The sequence below is a fragment of the Acanthopagrus latus genome, chromosome 8, assembly GCF_904848185.1.
Source record: "Acanthopagrus latus isolate v.2019 chromosome 8, fAcaLat1.1, whole genome shotgun sequence".
Lineage (NCBI taxonomy): Eukaryota > Metazoa > Chordata > Actinopteri > Spariformes > Sparidae > Acanthopagrus > Acanthopagrus latus.
The window spans coordinates 414654-434679 of record NC_051046.1 but is presented as its reverse complement, the minus strand read 5'-3'; the positions used below and the strand labels follow the sequence as shown (position 1 = coordinate 434679).

At 49.2% G+C, this 20026-nt stretch overlaps 2 protein-coding genes across 2 annotated transcripts in view; one reads left to right on the top strand and one right to left on the bottom strand.

Annotated features, from left to right (window-relative positions):
• Positions 1–1597, top strand: part of LOC119024127 (basic proline-rich protein-like) — a gene marked incomplete at its 5' end in the record, with an annotated part of 116436 nt that extends 114839 nt beyond the window's left edge. The window contains 1 exon segment of the mRNA XM_037106614.1: positions 1577–1597. Within this exon segment, the coding sequence (XP_036962509.1) occupies positions 1577–1597 (21 nt within the window).
• Positions 1598–3003: 1406 nt separating this feature from the next.
• The window catches only part of LOC119024232, a 43347-nt gene continuing 26324 nt past the window's right edge, over positions 3004–20026 (bottom strand). The window contains exons 7-14 of the mRNA XM_037106785.1: positions 19375–19497; positions 19022–19033; positions 16242–16244; positions 11118–11204; positions 10200–10202; positions 5910–5982; positions 3819–3965; positions 3004–3513 (exon numbers count right to left, since the gene is read on the bottom strand). Coding sequence (XP_036962680.1) covers positions 3365–3513; positions 3819–3965; positions 5910–5982; positions 10200–10202; positions 11118–11204; positions 16242–16244; positions 19022–19033; positions 19375–19497 — 597 coding nt within the window. The 3' untranslated portion in view covers positions 3004–3364. The remainder of the gene's footprint in view (positions 3514–3818; positions 3966–5909; positions 5983–10199; positions 10203–11117; positions 11205–16241; positions 16245–19021; positions 19034–19374; positions 19498–20026) is intronic.

Sequence of the window (20026 nt, the reverse complement as noted above, 5' to 3'; positions counted from 1 at the left end):
GTAGGAGACGGATCCACGCCGTGACACTTACAACCATCAATTAAAGCTCTGCGTCGTTCACTCACTGACTGAGACTCTCACCTGCCCACATTGACTCTGCTCACATAAATAATGCCAACCCCTGCCTACATTTACATACAGATGGCAGGTTTCTGCATTAATCATTCCAACAACAGAGAGCAAACCGCCACATCCACAGAAATAAATCAGCAGGCGTTTCAGTCAGTATTATCCAGATCAGCCGAGCGGAGCATAATGCAGCGCTGATTGCTTTGCTATTGAGGCTGTAAGTGCTTTCATTCTCGCCTGTCATCTCTCATAAATGTTTACTGCACTTTGGAGGTTTCTGTGTTCGTCTGGGACCGCGGCTGTGTTAAGTCACCATTAGAGGCTCGTGACGGAGGCCAACTGTTGGCGGCAAATCTGCCGCCTGTTGTCTTCTTCTCTGTTAAACAGACTTCAGAAGCAGCGTTTCCAAACCTGAAACAACAGCAACTGCAGACGGGCAACAACCACGACCTGCTGGGCCCAAACGCCACAACAACATGTTGTCAGCTCAGCGTTTCTGCAAACCACGTCACATGGTGGCAGTTGTAGGTCTGTAACATACTGACATTAAACATGTCAGGCAGAGTCCTGCACGGGTTCAGGTACCCGTGGGCACCCGACGGGCGACCCGCACAATGAAACGGGTGAAAAATAATGTACCGTGTCTGACACAGGTGTGAATGAAGATGAAGAAGAATATATAACACATTTGTTCATGAGTACACATCATTAGAGGGAAGAGTTGTGTTTTCTTTGTGTCCTGAGGAGGGAGCAGGATTTCTTATTATTATTCATGATTTAATAAATACAATAAATCACATTTGAATTCTTGACATTTCTGTAAACACAACACCTTGTTGAGGTTAATAATAATGTTTATCTCAACATGAGCACAGTAACCGTGTCGGGCCCACCGGCGACGTCCACAGCAGAACCTCCTGCTCCCATCATGCTGGCCACTGCTACAAAATCAAGGTTTGTTCCTGTCAGTGTGCGACAATCACATCCCGGCTCTCTCACTTCCTCAGAGCACTGATGGTGTCCAGGCCCGGTCATCCTCTTTAATCAGCGCTGTCTGTCAGGCCGCCGCCTGCAGCTCATTAAGAGCCTCACTGCCGGCTCTCTGCAGGCCTGCTGGGCACCTTTACACAAGAAAACACATCGCTCCATGATGGCAGCAGCCAGCTGACTGACTGACAGACGGGCTGTCAGTCAGTCAGAGACGCTCTGCTGTGAAGGATGTTCAGCTCGTCGATGCAGCTGCAGAGTCTGGTTCCAGCAGAGAGAGGAGAAACTCAGGAGACAAACATGATCACATTATTAGAAACAGTCGATCAGCGATTGCTGAGGATCACGTCCTCACAGAGACGCTGTCTCTGAACAATGGAGGCTCTGCTGCAGGGACACATCACAGGGACGGACCAGACCTCTGATCTGCTCTCAGCTCCCTCTGACTGGGAGTCATGCTGACAGCTTTTAGGCCCAACAATGACCCAAGATGAGTTAACGGCTCTGTTTTCATTCTCAGGCTTTACACGACCGACAGTGAACGCAGCGGCGACACATCCTCGCCAACCGGCCTCCTCACGGCCTTTGTGAGAGGTGACAGCTGTGAGAAAACATGGAGGGCAGAGTTCAGAGGTTAGCTCATTGTTGTCCCATCGAGGAGGAGAGACCCCTCCTCCATCAGCCTCTCTGAACCGCATCATGAAGACTCTTAGCGCCCACTTGGCTTTTCAAAGGCTCCACTTTGACGGCTTTTGTTGCTAAATAGCTTGTGATTATCTGAATGGTTAAATTAATGTCCGCTGACAGCTGTAAAATGGTGTTTCTTGCTTGTAAATGCAGATTGATGCTACTGCAGCTTTTCACCCAGCGACTACTGATGACTTTTGTCAGGGGGGTCGGGACCGAGCCGGGACTCCAGGCTGTTCTGGACCTGCTGGCTCAAGACAAACAGAAACTGAGCCGCTGCTCATTCATGGTTACGATAAGATGAAGAGTCACATTTTCCAGTTTCATAATATCATAGATGTAAAGAAGATCATTTAAGATCTACAGCTGGAGCTCAACTGCTGACAAAAACATCTGAAACGTATGTGATGAATGCTGAGTCATGTTTCAGCTCCTGTACCTGTTGTTAATGCTGAGTCATGTTTCAGCTCCGGTACCTGTTGTTAATGCTGAGTCATGTTTCAGCTCATGTACCTGTTGTTAATGCTGAGTCATGTTTCAGCTCATGTACCTGTTGTTAATGCTGAGTCATGTTTCAGCTCCTGTACCTGTTGTTAATGCTGAGTCATGTTTCAGCTCATGTACCTGTTGTTAATGCTGAGTCATGTTTCAGCTCTGGTACCTGTTGTTAATGCTGAGTCATGTTTCAGCTCCGGTACCTGTTGTTAATGCTGAGTCATGTTTCAGCTCCTGCTCACTGGCTCACTCAACATGCAGCCAATGAGCTCTCAGCAGGTCACAGCTGGTTCAGCACCAGTGAATGGACGTCTGGCTTCGTGCAGACAGACTTGAGACGGTCTCACTGGGCCGTGTGCTGCTGGACACTGGTTCTGTCCGTTCATACACGTTCCCTTTGGACAGAACACTCAAACCACTTCAGCGTGTTGAATGAAATGTTCTGTTTCTGCAGACGATCCATTTGGACTTCCACTTGGCTGCTCTGTGTGTTCGGCGTGGTGTCGGCTCGGTGGCCTTTCGTCACACATGGACGACAGCTCAGCCTCTGGTCTGCTTTGCTAATTTCCACATTAACTGGAGTGAGCGTTTGTTATTAGTGTTAAATGTGTCCTCCAACCAATCTGCTCATTTCCTGCTTATCATTGACACAAATGGTGCTGCTGTGCCTTATTAACACAGATAATGAGCTTTATGCTCTGAGCCAGCCAATGCAGTGAAGCTAATGAAGACACTTATGAGAGTGTGAGAGAGCAGGACGCTGAGTCGTGTTTCACTGTGTCAAACATTTGCAGCTCGACCAGCAGCTTTTATTAAAACTCACTGTAAAGTCACAACACGAACACGTCCACAATAAATACCTGCTTCATAATCAACAACCAGCTTATGTTTTAACTTCCAGGAAAAAAAAATGATGATTAATATGAGTCCTAATTGAAATGAAAAATAAAGTAATTATAACAGCGGAACTGAACTTAACAGCTGATTGGTTGTTGTGATCAATGATCCACTCGTTTGTTGAGCTCCTCTGTGAACAGCAGCTCCGGTCCATGTGCCCAAAGAACCTCTTAATAATCACGAGACACGACTGTGTTGGTGCCATCATGGCAGGTTTGTCCAGCAGGACTCACAGGTGGAGGTCCAACGCGTCGTGAGAGGCGGACGGAGGCATCGTCTTAAACTCCAGGTTGAGCTGCCCCTGACTGCGGGAACGCGTCAGCAGTAGAGATGGAAGAGCGTAACGCTGCATGGGTCTGCCTCGATAACTCCGCCCACCTGAAAACACATCAACGTGAGGCTGCAGTCAACCAACCAACCAACCAGTCAACCAACCAACCAACCAACCAACCAGTCAACCAACCAACCAACCAACCAACCAACCAGTCAACCAACCAACCAACCAACCAACCAACCAACCAGTCAACCAACCAACCAACCAACCAACCAGTCAACCAACCAACCAGTCAACCAACCAGTCAACCAACCAACCAGTCAACCAACCAACCAACCAGTCAACCAACCAACCAACCAACCAACCAACCAACCAACCAGTCAACCAACCAACCAGTCAACCAACCAACCAACGCTCATCCTAAAATCAGATTCTCTACATGGAGACAGGTGCTGCTCATCTGACTGACAGTCCGGTTTGTTGAAGACGTCGGTGGATCCGGTCCAGTAGTGAACAGCCGTCCTCCCGTGATAATCTCTGATGTTGGTTTTGGCATCTGATGGTGACGAGAGACAAACACAAGGACGTTACAGAGGCTTCAGCTGTCAGATGTCCAAAAGCTTCAGAACAAGACGATCATCACGATCATGACCAGCAGGGCCAGACTACGTACTGAAAGACAGCAGGGCCAGACTACGTACTGAAGGACAGCAGGGCCAGACTACGTACTGAAAGACAGCAGGGCCAGACTACGTACTGAAGGACAGCAGGGCCAGACTACGTACTGAAGGACAGCAGGGCCAGACTACGTACTGAAAGACAGCAGGGCCAGACTACGTACTGAAGGACAGCAGGGCCAGACTACGTACTGAAAGACAGCAGGGCCAGACTACGTACTGAAGGACAGCAGGGCCAGACTACGTATTGAAAGACAGCAGGGCCAGACTACGTACTGAAGGACAGCAGGGCCAGACTACGTACTGAAAGACAGCAGGGCCAGACTACGTATTGAAGGACAGCAGGGCCAGACTACGTACTGAAGGACAGCAGGGCCAGACTACGTACTGAAAGACAGCAGGGCCAGACTACGTACTGAAGGACAGCAGGGCCAGACTACGTACTGAAGGACAGCAGGGCCAGACTACGTATTGAAGGACAGCAGGGCCAGACTACGTACTGAAGGACAGCAGGGCCAGACTACGTACTGAAGGACAGCAGGGCCAGACTACGTACTGAAGGACAGCAGGGCCAGACTACGTACTGAAGGACAGCAGGGCCAGACTACGTACTGAAGGACAGCAGGGCCAGACTACGTACTGAAGGACAGCAGGGCCAGACTACGTACTGAAGGACAGCAGGGCTACATGTGTTTAATATAACGCGGTGGGTTGGAGCTAATAAGATATTTTGAGTTGACAGATTTTATTGATTTGAGAGTGATATTTGTGCCCTCTGAGGCCACATGGAAACATGGTTTGCCCTGCAGACCAGACGGGGAGCTGTGCGCTCCGCCTCGCAGCAGATGGTGCTCTGTGGCTACAGGAGGATCAAAGTGAGGTGCGGGGAGCCGCTGCAGCTCAGCAGGGATCATCAGGGGTCCATCATGGAGCGGCCCGATGGCTGAAGGCTCAGGTGTGCCTCATTAGCAGCAATAGGAACTCCTCGTCCTGAGGAGGAGAGGTGGGGTGTGTGTGTGTGTGTGTGTGTGTGTGTGTGTGTGTGTGTGTGTTTGGACTTGTCAGTCTGGCCGTCCGGGCCGGTCTATTGTCTGACAGAAGCGATTTGCATCAGTGCTCTCTTCTCCTCTCAGAGGCTCTGAAGCGTGGAGCAGAACCATCCTGAACGTGTGAATATCAATTTTAAATATGAACTGAATCTTCTCACAGAACTCAGCCGACGACATAAACACGTGGTTCTGATCCACTTCAGTTCATGAGATGATAATTAGACCCACAAGCAAATCTAAAGGAGAAATAATCATTTTTGAAAAAACAGAACAAGTCTTTTAAAAGTTGAGATTTATCTGACATTCAATATGAATGTTTAGATTAATAAGATAATAAGATGACATGATGTTTCAGACAGTCTGTGACATGTGACACACACTTTAATGTTCAGCCAATCAGCAGAGGGCAGAGCCGCGAGAGGCACCGGAGAGAAAAACTCAACTATAATTAAATATTGATGTTTTTACAGTCTCGGTGCTGAAACACTCGTATGTATGAATGTTTGTATAAATGTTCAATATGTAAGATTCTCAGTAATCACTGTCGTCATGTGTTCATTAAGTTATACTGTCATGATGTAATGAGTTCTGTTGAGCGTCACGAGGTTGTTGTTCTCAGGTCACATTGTGTATTTAGTCTTTCTGTGCATGCAGCAGTTGTGTACCGGTGATGTCACCTGCGTGTGACGTGATGTGATGTCACTCACGAGTGTTGGCAGTCGGTTCTCCATGAATCTGATTGGTTAGAATATGATTTAAGGTGGACTGACTCACTGTAGGTGTTGATGAGGGCGTGGACGATGGGCTGGTGGCCGTGAATGGAGGCAAGGTGGAGCGCTGTGTAACCCTGTGAACACACACACACACACACACACACTGATACTTTATACTTCTACAGTAACTCACTACATCTCACAGGGAAATGTATTAATAACTACAGTTACTAGTTACTTTGCAGATTTCAGATTAATTACTATGATCATTATTACACTGCAGTGATGTGATTACATGCTGGCAGTGTGTGCTGCGGCCCTGCTGATGGAGGCTGTCAGCAGCAGGAACGCAGCTTCAGCCTCTTTGGTTCCGTGTTATTCTGGAAGAATCCGTCTGGTGTCCGTCAGCCTGTCGACAGAAGCTCATCGTCTCGTCTCTGCTGTCGACGTGTGAGGCTGGATGAGAATCTGCGGCGGCCATCGTTTGTGCACATTAACACCGGCGAGTCCCAGCGGAGCAGCCGCCCGTCATCCTGAGCTGCTGTCAGGGTGGGAGACGAACAAACGCTCTCAGCCTGTCAGTCCGCAGCGAGACGACAGCAAAGAGACAGCAGAGGGTTTGAAGTCGGCGTCGATTAAGAGAACGGCTCTGTTCTTTACAGACTCTCGTCACCGTGTTGGCTGTAAATGGGCCCTGGAGGCCGTCTGATGTGATCAACAGAACCTCGTCCTGTCAGCGTCAGCACCTTCAGACTGAGACAGCACAGCTCTGAGTGTGAGACAGACAGGTCCGTCGACTGGAGGCGACAGGACGTCAGACTGATGTGATCAGAGGACTCGTCCCGTCTTTGCTCTTGAAAATGAAGCGTTATGTTGTCGGACTAATCGCAGGTAAACTCCTGAGACTAAACGCTGATAAATCACTCGCACAAGCTTCCGAGGCGTCAGGCGAGGCAGGACTTCACTGTGCAGGTGACGTGAGGACATCAACAGTATCTGACATTTTGCTGAAAGGTTGAGCTGCTTTTATGTGTTCAAATGCACTTTGAGCTTCATATCAGAGGGAAAGGCCAGTTCAGCAGGAGGTCCTGACGGGAGGGAAGATGAAGGTGAGAATTCTTACTGTGTTCAGAACACATCCGTCCGCTCCGAGCACACAAATCATCCAGAACCATGATGAAATCAGAACCATCCTTCATATGCAAACAGCTCGTTATGCGAGCGTGAGCTGAGAGATGTTCCTGAGCTCAGTATCCCACCAGAACCAACTTTCATCACAACCCAACAGCTGAGGACAGACTTCAGACTGGACCAAAGATCACAGGGATGAATTCCGTTCAGTGTTTTCTGCTTCTACACTCCAGTAAAGTAGTCGAGTACAAGGCTGCGACATGTACTCAGAGTACCACAGTAAAAGTCTCTGATTGGTCCACATCAGTCTGCTGATGATGGGAAATAACAAGAATCCAGAATTCACCTCAGATACATCAAACTACAGTAAGGAGGCTGTTCTGAAGCTGTGAGGAGGAGAAAGTTCAGGTGTAGAGAGGAGAAGTCACACAGAGACTCGAGTACAGACACATGAAACATGGACTGAAGGAGAGTAACTGAGTATTTGTACTTCTGTACATGATGGTCAGATCTAATCAGAACACAGTGAGCTGACCTCAAATTTTGTTTGTTGAATTCATGCGTCAGTCTTCACTGATACAGAACTTCATTCAGGAAACGAAGGATTTAATGAGGATGTGTTACACTGGCAAGACAAACCAAACGTGTCCGTTCTGAATCTGTAGAAGTCCGTCCTCAAATATTTATTCATGTGGATCTGAACGCAGCCAGCAGCGTCGCATGTTTCACACCGCAGGGAGGATTTACAGTTGAAGTGAAGTGGAAGTGCATCGACCTCCATCAGGGGGAGAAATGTGATTTGTCTTGTTGCTGGAAGACGTTTTCCTCTGATTCTCTGTAAAACCTCCTGATGCTCGTGGCTGGTGTGTGACGGCTCCCGTTTAACCACATTTGTATCTCAACAACATTTTAAAGGTGCATTAAAGACGACTTACCCCCTTCAGAGACAAGATGAGAGCAGGCGTGAGAGAGGTCAAAGAAACAGAGTGAAGCACAACATCAAACACACAGAAAGCAAACTCATTTCACAGCAGCGCAGGAGGAGATCCGACCGCAGCACACATTCAGAGCTCTATTTACTGAAGGAGCGTGACATCTACAGGGAGGTTGTTCGACAGCTCGTCTTTGTGGATGCTGGCGGAGCTACCAAGGTTCAGAAACTCACTTACATGCTGTTGTGTTGATGGACGATCAGAGAGGAGGCGACGAGGAGAACAGAGACACAAGAGACGTCAGTGAACATCTGGACTCAGTCCAACAGGTCCAGTACAACAGGCTCACAGATTCATTGTGTCAGGAGCTGAGTGAAGCCTTCAGTCTGTATCAGCTGACTCTGAATATCAAGAAATCTGAAATCATTAAAGTGAAACTCTCAGCAAAATGCAACCCAGGCTTTATTTGTGAATGTACGCGAGTCAAACCTTCATGTAAAAGAATAATTACGATGAAAGAGGCACTTTTAAGATTTACCGTATTTTTGTTTTCAGGTCAAACTCATTTTCAATGGGAGTGCTACGGGCACTTTTACAACAGCATCATAATCTCTATGTTTAAAACAGTAAGAAGTCTCGACACAACATGAAACTTTGCTGGTAGCATCACCAGGGTCTCTACACATGAACACCAGCACTGACAACATTGTTTGTGTACACAGAGTTACTAAAAAGAGAGTTTTTGAACAGCTCATGTTAGCAGCAGCTTGTTCCGCTCGCCGTCGTCCTGCCAGTGGAGAAGAGTCGATCTCAGAATGATACGTAACCTGGAGGACAGTTAAGGTGGAACGCTCCTAAAGCTTAGTTACCTTGAAGTTGAAAAAAGAGCCTCATATAAGAAACAATACTGAAATCATAAGCTGGAAAAGTCACGTGAGATCTGGTGTGGATAGTTGTTGCTGGAAGACAGTACTTCCACCTTAACTGTCCTCCAGGTTATGTATCATTCTGAGATCGACTCTTCTCCACTGGCAGGACGGCGGCGAGCGGAACAAGCTACTGCTAACATGAGATGTTCAAAAACTTTCTTTTGAGTAACTTTTTGGGCTCACTGACGTGGACCTGTTCAGTCTTTTGTTCATGAGGAGATTACTCCGATCCATCCGACTGCTCCGTGAGAGGACGGGTCCGTCTTCATGCTGCTTCACTCCGCCTGAAGCTAAAACTCTGTTAACTCTGCGGCTGGGTTTCATTCTTCAGGCTATAAAACAGTTTATGTTCTGAGTCCAGTTTCAGGGAAGCATTATCAGAACCAGAGATCCATGTTGAAACTAAAACTGTCACAACCGTCTGACTCCGGACTGAAGGTCCACTCCAGGGTTCTGCAGGGAAACTAGTTCATGGTTCTGACAGTCGGTGTCGTGGGACGGACTTCTGCAGCCTGGAAACTATTCAGCTGCGGAGACGGCGTCATTCTGTGACAGTGACACAGAGGTTCAGGTGAGTGTTTAAATCTCTGCACACCTGCAGCCGGGAGAAAATCCATGAGAAACGCCCTGAAGCCTCCTGACTGAAGCCGGAGCTGCAGCTCTGCTCTTAAAGACGCTCTATGGATTATTGATTTTTGATTTGCTGGCTGCTGGAGCTGAGGGTCTTTTTATCAGAGCCATTACCTCCTTAACGATTAGAGACAAAAAGTTAATTATGTAATTATGGAGCCAATAAGTGACGTGTCTGCTTTGCTTTGCTCTGCTGGGGCTGAAACATGATCTCCTGTGTGCAGCAGATTAACCACAGATTCAATTCTCAGGACCCACACGGCTGTCTGCAGACATTAAGTCCTCAAAGCACCGTCCTGGTCCAATCAGAGCTGTCCCGAGCCAATCAGAGCTGTCCTGGTCCAATCAGAGCTGTCCTGGTCCAATCAGAGCTGTCCCGAGCCAATCAGAGCTGTCCCGGTCCAATCCACTGCACAGTGTGTGTGTGTGTGTGTGTGTGTGTGTGTGCCAAGACATTAATATGATGTTTGTATCTGTTGATTATGATGTTTGTATCTGTTGATTATGATGTTTGTATCTGTTGATTATGATGTTTGTATCTATTGATTATGATGTTTGTATCTATTGATTATGATGTTTGTATCTATTGATTATGATGTTTGTATCTGTTGATTATGATATTTGTATCTATTGATTATGATGTCTGTATCTATTGATTATGATGTTTGTATAGTCTGTTAGCAGCTCACAGTTGTTCTTGGAGCATAATGCTAACATCAGGAAGCTAACATGCTAATGTGTAGCAGCTGTAATGGTGCATTCCTCAGTCCTCAGCTGTGTGTGTGTGTGTGTGTGTGTATGTGTGTGTGTGTGTGTGTGTGTGTGTGTGTGTGTGTGTATGTGTATGTGTGTATGCGTGTGTGTGTAGAGGTTAACAGTGTGAAGTGGAGCGGCTGGACGGGTGATGGAGGAGGACGGCCTCACGGGGGTCCAGTGTACATCACCTCAGGTTAATGACAGCACAGAGGATGTAAGTGGATAATGAAAAGACCCCACAGACTTCACAGAGAGTGTGTGTGTGTGTGTGTGTGTGTGTGTGTGTGTGTGTGTGCGTGTGCGTGTGTGCGTGCGTGTGTGTGTGAGAGAGACTTTTATTTTGGCGGGGACAGACTGATATGTACTATCCAGTGTTCTGCTTCCTGTTGTTGGGGTGCTGTTGGTGTGTTCATGACGGTGAAGATGATTCGGTTCTGAGTTAGATTGTGGTACTGATCCACAGGTCCATGTTTGCTCTACATGTGATGTGAATATTTACTCAGAAACTACATGGATTTATGTAATGTGCATTTCTTCCTTTCCTTCTTTGCTCAGCTCCAAGGTTCTGTGAGTGTTCTGTGAGTGTTCTGTGAGTGTTCTGTGAGTGTTCTGTGTTCTCAGCTCAGTATTCATCAGAGCTGATGTTGTGTTAATGATCCAGCAGGAAGTTCAGCCTCGCGCTTCTTTTGTTAAACTGTTCATGAGTTATTAGCAAATGTTCTTTCTGTGGGATCGTTGTTTTACAGTTCTGGTTCTGTAGCTCTTATTAAAAAGACAAGACACAAGAGAAACAAATCCAACACTTTGCATTGGTTTTTCAGTTTTCTATAGATACTGATATATGATTATCGTGAAATCATTAGGTCACGCACACACACACACACAGCTCACCGATCTGACGTTGACGTCGGCTCCGTAGCGTAGCATCATGTCCACAGCCTCCTGACGGCCCTGCTTAGCTGCCCAGTGAAGAGCTGTCTGAACACACACACACACACACACACACACACACACACACACACACACACCTCTGTAATAACACATGATTTAATTCAACACAGTGGGAGTTAATTCTCCATCTGCACAGGAAGCTGCTGCGTTTGCTGAGTTTAACGTCACCCGATGGAGACGACTGCATGTCTGAGCACCTGTCGGCACACGTTACTAACAGGTCGGGTTCTATTAACGAGACTGCTGCTAATGCTAACAGGCTGAGCTAACACAAGGAACAGCACAATGATTTGTGATCCACAAACAGAGTGAAAACTTACAAACTTCATGAGTCCATGGGTCAGAGGAGGAGAAGCAGAACAGAGAGAGACATGAAACATGAAGCATCACACTGAACCTGAGCGTCTTCCTGAAGCGGCAGCTGGACTATGTGTCCTATTTTGAGTTTTGATAAACGCCTGATAACAATACGAGCGTAATGTGGGAAACGAGGCTGCAGGTCGACACGTCTCCTCACACATTCATCCGTTCACTCCTTCCAGCCTCGTCTGTCCAGATCTGAACCGGAGTCGAGGCGAGGAAACATCAGCCTGCTGTAATCTGTCTCTTCAGGACGAACATCACGCTGCGACCCGCAGAGACCTGAATCTGTCCGTCCCGTTTCCTCAGGCTTCTTTTCAGACCTTTCAGTCCGATCAGGACAAAACTGATGTTTTTGTTCTGAATGAAGCTGCATACACATATTTAACTATTGGTGAGTTTCCTGTAACCTGGGAGGCTAGCTTGATGTTTTCAGTGATGGACAGCAGCTAGCACCAGTAACGCTAATACGGGCTACGCTAAGTTAGCAATGCAGAACATTAAAGCCTGAAACACCCCGGGCCAACTGTCGGCCGTCTGAAGCGTTTGGAGAGACTCGGACAAGGTCAGGAACAAATCTGTGTGTTCAGCTGCGTTGGAAGCTTTCGGAACCACGTGGACGTTGTCGGCTCCGATTCATCATGTGAAGTCTGAGCCACTGGATTCTCGGATTGGTTGTGTGCTAGCGAATCAGTGCAGTGTGTGGGAGGGGTGGAATACTGTGTGTGCTTTGTTTTTCTATGCACTCCCTTCCATCACTTCCTGTTTTCATGTTTTGGAGTACTGGCATGAGACTAGCGCCACCCGCTGTTAAGGAGGCTTAAGTGCAGAACATACACGCTATGGTGGAGTTGGCAGCAACAAAGCAGTCGGATAAATGCAGCTGGCTGTTGGTTTCAATATGACACACAACCATGAAAATAACCAGAACATCCAAACTGAACAAGGAACTTTACAAAAAATTTACCTGCCAATAATGCAAAAATGAAACATAAGTCATGTTAGTATTAAAATCTGTGAGCATGACAAATAACATGAGGATCGAGACTGAAGACGACATGTAACGAGCGGCGGCGCCTCATGGTGGCGCTCTGAGCTGATCCACACACTGATCGATGTGTGATCGTCACACTGCGATGACATCAGCAGTGACGTTCAGAGACACATTCAGAGTCTGATCTCGTCCTCTCTGTAGATTATGAGCTCTGATGTCTCTGCCGCTCCACCTGGTCCAGGTGTGTTTGGACCTCCTGCCGCTCAGCTCTCCTGGTGCTGCTGTAAACTGAAGCAAACAAATGGATGCTGTTCTCGACTGTTTCCACCCATTTAATTCAACCGATGTTCCTCATTCAGCCAACAACCGCGAGCGTGAAAATGGAGCGGGACGCGGTCGCCGGGGAGAGGGAGGGACAAACAGGAAGCTTAATGGAGCTTTATTTTGGCGGTGTGTCTGTGTCGGCGTGCTGATGCAGTGGGGGGGGGGGCAGGTTTTCATTACAAGGTGCTAACTGAACCCCGCCTGAACCGCCGGCCGCCTCCGCCACTCGGTGAGATTGTTTGTGTCTCCACCTGAGTCTGACACACACACACACACACACACACACACACACACACACACACACACACACACACACACACACACACACAAACACACACACACTGCCTGAAAGTTTCTTTACAAACAACATGGCTTCTTGTTCACGTCGGCGTGTTTCAGCGGCGTGATGCAGCCAACGCGCGTCCACGTGTTTCTGCCTGTTGTCTTTTGGTCGACAGGATGTAGAATGCTCATTAGCCGCAGTGTGAGCAGCCCAGACAATGGGGACGTGTAATGATATTGTAATTACATGCTAATTAATATCTGAGCTAACAGTGGGCCTGAAGCGGTGCAGCCCGGCTCCACAGCAGATGGGAGGAACCGATCGTCACACAATCAGCTGGAAGATCTTTCACTCGCTGTTACACTGGAGTCGGCCTCCTCCTCTCCTCCTCCTCTCCTCTCCTCCTCTCCTCCTCCTCCTCTCCTCTCCTCCTCCTCCTCTCCTCTCCTCCTCCTCCTCTCCTCCTCCTCCTCTCCTCCTCCTCCTCTCCTCTCCTCCTCCTCTCCTCTCCTCCTCTCCTCCTCCTCCTCTCCTCTCCTCCTCTCCTCCTCCTCCTCTCCTCTCCTCCTCCTCCTCCTCCTCTCCTCTCCTCCTCTCCTCTCCTCCTCCTCCTCCTCCTCTCCTCCTCTCCTCCTCCTCCTCCTCCTCCTCCTCTCCTCTCTCTCCTCCTCTCCTCTCCTCCTCCTTTCTTCTCCTCTCCTCCTCTCCTCCTCCTCTCCTCTCCTCTCCTCTCCTCTCCTCTCCTCCTCCTCCTCCTCCTCCTCCCTCTCCTCTCCTCTCCTCCTCCTCCTCCTCTCCTTTCCTCCTCCCCTCTCCTCTCCTCTCTCCTCTCCTCTCCTCTCCTCTCCTCTCCTCTCCTCACCTCTCCTCCTCCTCCTACTCCTCTCCTATCCTCCACCTCTCCACAACTCTCCACACCTCCTCCTCCTCTCTCTGCTTCTCTTTGTCCAGGTCCTGGTTTCACAGTTGTGGTGAGGATCTGACATGAGACTGTCCTGGTTCTGCTGGCTCGGCCCATCAGGAGTCTGACGCGGTCCTGAATCCATCTCTGATTTATTTCCTAACCGGATGTTCTTCAGATTCATCGTGAAGTCAAAGTGTGATTCTCCACCCGGTGAAAGAGACGCTCTTTCAAACCGGCACATATGGTCAAACTGTTGCAGGCAGGCTTTGAAAACTTGCCGCCGCCGCCAGAAGCAGAATTTCACACGGCATTATGGGACATAAGCTTCCTATTCAAGAGCTTTTGCAAAAGGCGCGTCCATATGGCCTGGCCTGATGCTGCCTCAGTGATGAGCACACCTCCCCCTCCCATGAGCTGCACGGACCTCCCCATGCAGAAATAACAACATCAGTGGTGTAACCCTCGCACCACTTGAGAGCATTACACTCCTTTTCATGCTTCACTTGATCAAAATGGGAGGACTGAAATTTACGCCTGTTTGATGTGCTTTCCCTGCTGCTTTCAGACGAGCAGCGCTAACTCATCTCGCCTGTCACTCCTCCACCACCAAAGGGCCGACAGATGCCCGAGGCCGACTGTCGGCAGTATCCAGTTTGTGCCGGGTCAGTGTCGGTGCTCCCGTGCTCGTCGGCTTCTACTTCCTGCCGAAGCAGACGGCCGTCCGTCATGTTCGCACACGTGAAACTGTGGGTCACGTCTCAAAACACTGAGGGCTGCCCGCTCGGACACGTGGACCAATCAGCATCTCCGTGTGGTTGAGGTACACAGAGCTGTCGACTGTAGTCCAGTCCAATCAGTTAGCATGTTAGCACTTCCTGTCTCAAAGTCTGAGTTTGTTGAATGTGTTTTTACTCACTAGTCCGTCTTTACAGGCCACTTTAGTTCCACACTGTTCTAACTCTGACTTTACAACCTGGATAGTAATTATGCAGTAAGACTCTTAGTGGTGGTGATGTTTCAGTCATGTGACCGTGATGTCGTCTGTTTGTAGCCTCACATTAGCTTCTTACTGCTACACAGTTAGTTTAGCTTCACACATCATAGAGTGGAGTTCATCTGTGGAGATTATCTGGATCAACAGAAACTGGACGGATCAGAACCTTCAGATTATGTTCTGTAATAATCCAGAATCCAGTTCAATAATATCAGAGGGACCAGAGAGATGCTAACTGCAGTTAGCTACAGAGACACGTCTTCGCTGCAGCTCTCTGTCAGTTTCATCATGTCTCCTGTCTGTGGTTGTCTTGTGTCTCCAACAGGAATAATAACAGTCACTTCAAGCAGATGTTCTGGTCCATCGGGCCCTGGGCCTGGTACACCATGCTGCTAATATTAACACGGTGCGCAACCCGACCTGCAACCCTACCGCCTGTTGTCTGTTAAATATTCCAATGTAAATTTAATCCATGGTCTAACACACTGTGTCACAGAGTAAGACCCCTCCTCGAGGATCAAGTTAGCAGACCGCTAGCTGACATAGTTTTATCAACCTCAGAAATGAATGCACAATAACAATACACTGCAGTATCGCCTCCAACAAGAAACCGCCATCAAAAAGCCACAAATAATGTTCAAAACAGCACCAAACTTCAGCAACAGTACAAATAGACTCTCAGCACATAGATCGAGGCATCAAACAGCAGCTAGCTTAGCCGGATTTCTATTGTGAAGTGAACACAGCTCACCACTCTCCTGCAGCAGCTTCCTGTTGTGGGGAAGCCCTGACGAGTCAATTACCGAGTGCAGTAGAGTTCCACAGCTCAAGGATGAACATGTGTGATTATTACTCCATGGAAATGTAATCAAAGTTCATATGTGTCTTACCTGCCAGTTAAAACAGTTATAACAGATGTTTGATGCCTCGATCTATGTGCTGAGACTCTATTTGTACTGTTGCTGAAGTTTGGTGCTGTTTTGAACATTATTTGTGGCTTTTTGATGGCGGTTTCTTGTTGGAGGCGATACTGCAGTGTATTGTTACCATGCGGTCATTTCTGAGGTTGATAAAACTACGTCAGCTAGCAGTCTGCTAACTTGATCTCTCAAGATTACTCAGCAATCACAGTGTGAATCCCATTTACATCACCTGCATTTTGCATTAACACCCCCCCCCCCAGGTGTTCAGGTGAGACGACTCACCCCCTTCATGTCCAGCAGAGTTCAGGTCACAGAGGTCGTCACAGGATAGAGGTGAAACAGGAACAAAGCAGAGTTTAGCACTTTGTGCTGCTGTTTCTGAAGCAGCCTGTGTGTTCAGAGACGTCATGAGGACATGATGACATCATGATGATGATCATCATGATGTCATCGTGTCATGTGGACAGGCTTTATATTATCAGTACTTAAAACACTCCTACAGGTGAAGTTAACATATAAAGAGTGTAAAGATCTGAGACATCGTTCAGATCTGACTTATATAATACGCTTCATCACAACATTCAGTTTCAACATTAAAATACTGAACCTGCAGTTTCTGTTCATGACTGTGAGATCTATACACACAGATCTATAGGCAGACAGGCAGGCAGACAGACAGACAGGCAGGCAGACAGACAGGCAGGCAGACAGACAGGCAGACAGGCAGACAGGCAGGCAGACAGGCAGACAGACAGGCAGACAGACAGGCAGACAGACAGACAGGCAGACAGGCAGACAGGCAGGCAGACAGGCAGACAGGCAGACAGACAGGCAGACAGGCAGACAGGCAGGCAGACAGACAGGCAGACAGGCAGGCAGACAGGCAGACAGACAGGCAGACAGACAGGCAGGCAGGCAGACAGACAGACAGGCAGACAGACAGGCAGGCAGGCAGACAGGCAGACAGGCAGACAGGCAGACAGACAGGCAGGCAGGCAGACAGGCAGACAGACAGGCAGGCAGGCAGGCAGTCAGGCAGACAGGCAGGCAGACAGACAGGCAGACAGGCAGACAGACAGGCAGGCAGACAGGCAGGCAGACAGGCAGGCAGACAGACAGGCAGACAGGCAGACAGGCAGGCAGACAGGCAGACAGGCAGGCAGACAGGCAGGCAGACAGGCAGACAGACAGGCAGGCAGACAGACAGGCAGACAGGCAGACAGGCAGGCAGACAGGCAGACAGACAGGCAGACAGGCAGGCAGGCAGACAGACAGGCAGACAGGCAGACAGACAGGCAGGCAGACAGACAGGCAGACAGGCAGACAGGCAGGCAGACAGGCAGACAGACAGGCAGACAGACAGGCAGACAGGCAGACAGACAGACAGACAGGCAGACAGGCAGACAGGCAGGCAGACAGACAGGCAGACAGGCAGGCAGACAGGCAGACAGACAGGCAGACAGACAGGCAGGCAGGCAGACAGACAGACAGGCAGACAGACAGGCAGGCAGGCAGACAGACAGGCAGGCAGACAGGCAGACAGACAGGCAGACAGACAGGCAGGCAGGCAGACAGACAGACAGGCAGACAGACAGGCAGGCAGGCAGACAGGCAGACAGGCAGACAGGCAGACAGTCAGACAGACAGACAGTCAGGCAGACAGTCAGACAGTCAGTCAGTCAGACAGACAGACAGTCAGTCAGTCAGACAGACAGACAGTCAGTCAGACAGACAGGCAGACAGACAGGCAGGCAGGCAGACAGGCAGACAGGCAGACAGGCAGACAGACAGGCAGGCAGGCAGACAGGCAGACAGACAGGCAGGCAGGCAGGCAGGCAGACAGGCAGACAGGCAGACAGACAGGCAGGCAGGCAGACAGGCAGACAGTCAGTCAGTCAGACAGACAGACAGTCAGTCAGACAGACAGGCAGACAGACAGGCAGGCAGGCAGACAGGCAGACAGGCAGACAGGCAGACAGACAGGCAGGCAGGCAGACAGGCAGACAGACAGGCAGGCAGGCAGGCAGGCAGACAGGCAGACAGTCAGACAGACAGACAGTCAGGCAGACAGTCAGACAGTCAGTCAGTCAGACAGACAGACAGTCAGTCAGTCAGACAGACAGACAGTCAGTCAGACAGACAGGCAGACAGACAGGCAGGCAGGCAGACAGGCAGACAGGCAGACAGGCAGACAGACAGGCAGGCAGACAGACAGACAGTCAGTCAGGCAGACAGACAGACAGGCAGACAGACAGACAGGCAGACAGACAGGCAGGCAGGCAGACAGGCAGACAGGCAGACAGGCAGACAGACAGGCAGGCAGGCAGACAGGCAGACAGACAGGCAGGCAGGCAGGCAGGCAGGCAGACAGGCAGGCAGACAGACAGGCAGACAGGCAGACAGACAGGCAGGCAGACAGGCAGGCAGACAGGCAGGCAGACAGACAGGCAGGCAGACAGGCAGACAGACAGGCAGGCAGACAGACAGGCAGACAGGCAGGCAGACAGGCAGACAGGCAGACAGACAGGCAGACAGGCAGGCAGACAGGCAGGCAGGCAGACAGGCAGACAGGCAGACAGACAGGCAGGTGGCTGTGGGGACTATTTTCAGCGGTGGATGAATCCATATTGGTGGAAAGTAACTAAGTACATTTACTGTTTTGTTTTCTTTGGCTCCTGCTGTCTCACATTTACTCCGAAGACCAACTGTCACACAGCTGATGAGGTGAAGCAGAGACTTGTTTCATGGACAGAATGAGACATGAGGACATGACTAAATATCTGTCATACTCAACACAAAGTCAGCAGTGAGTGAGACTCTGTGGTGGATTAATTCTGTGACTGTGGGTTTATAAAGCTCAGTGATCACCTCAGGTTCTGGACCGATTCTCCTCCACGCCACAAAACATTCAGATGTCAAAAATTACAATAAAAGAAAACAAGAGGTAATGAAATAATAACATAAGAGACGGGATGGAAGCAGCACGAGAGGAAGGAGCTAAAGGAGAACTGAGTCAAATCTACAAGCACAAACATTCAGACGGTCGATGAGTCTGAACTCACCGAGATGAAGTCCTGACGAGGGCGACACAAACGAGCTGCAGTGAGTCTGCAGCACTCAGCTACATGCTAACAGTGACAATGCTATGCTAACAAGCTGATGAAGAACATGTTCACCAGCTTAGTTTGTTAGCATGCTAACATTAGCTTGTTACCAGAGATGTCGACTACTGTTCAGTTAAACTTTTCTTCAGTTGCTCAAAGTTTCACAGTTTGAGAACTTTTATTATTCACTGATTATCAATAATTATGATACAATTAAATTAACAGTCGTGATTTTTGAACAGGCAGGCATTTAATAATAAGGTCATTAATACTGTTTTAAACTTGTGTGACATGCTGAGCTGTGACTTTACCTTCTTGGACACGAGGCTGGACTCCTGAGACAGCAGCTGGCGCTGAGCGGCCATGTTGCCCAGGGCGGAGCTCCTCCACCAGTCCTTCTCCAGAGGATCCAGCTGCACCCTGTGGAACAGAGACTGGAGGACAGTGAGCTGTGGTCAGTGCTTCATCCAGTATAATCCAGACAATAAAGGGATACTGATTCTAATTCAGTACATCACTAAATATGTCAAACATCCAACAGCAGAAGCCGAGTATGAATCCGTCTTCAGCTTCGTCCACTGGGAAGAGAAAATATTAACTTCCCAGACTCACTATTCCTCTAATATTCTCTCATGTTTTGGTATTTTCCCACAGAAAGCTGCGTCCTCATTGTCCTCTCGCCGTGGCGGGGGCCGCCATGGCGATCCTGATGCCATTAGTGGTGTTTATTGGCCAGCAGGGTGCTGTGAAGCACCACCCAGGCCTTTAATCAGAGGCCTGCCGGGCCGTCCTCACTGTTTACCTGATAGCTCCATGTTAATTACACAGTGTGGAGCAGTCACAGAGGGAGGCTGTCCTTCAGCCCGACGGCACACAGAGCCCGGAGGCAGCAGAAAAGGAGCCCGGAGGCAGCAGAACACGGAGCCCGGAGGCAGCAGAACACGGAGCCCAGAGGCAGCAGAA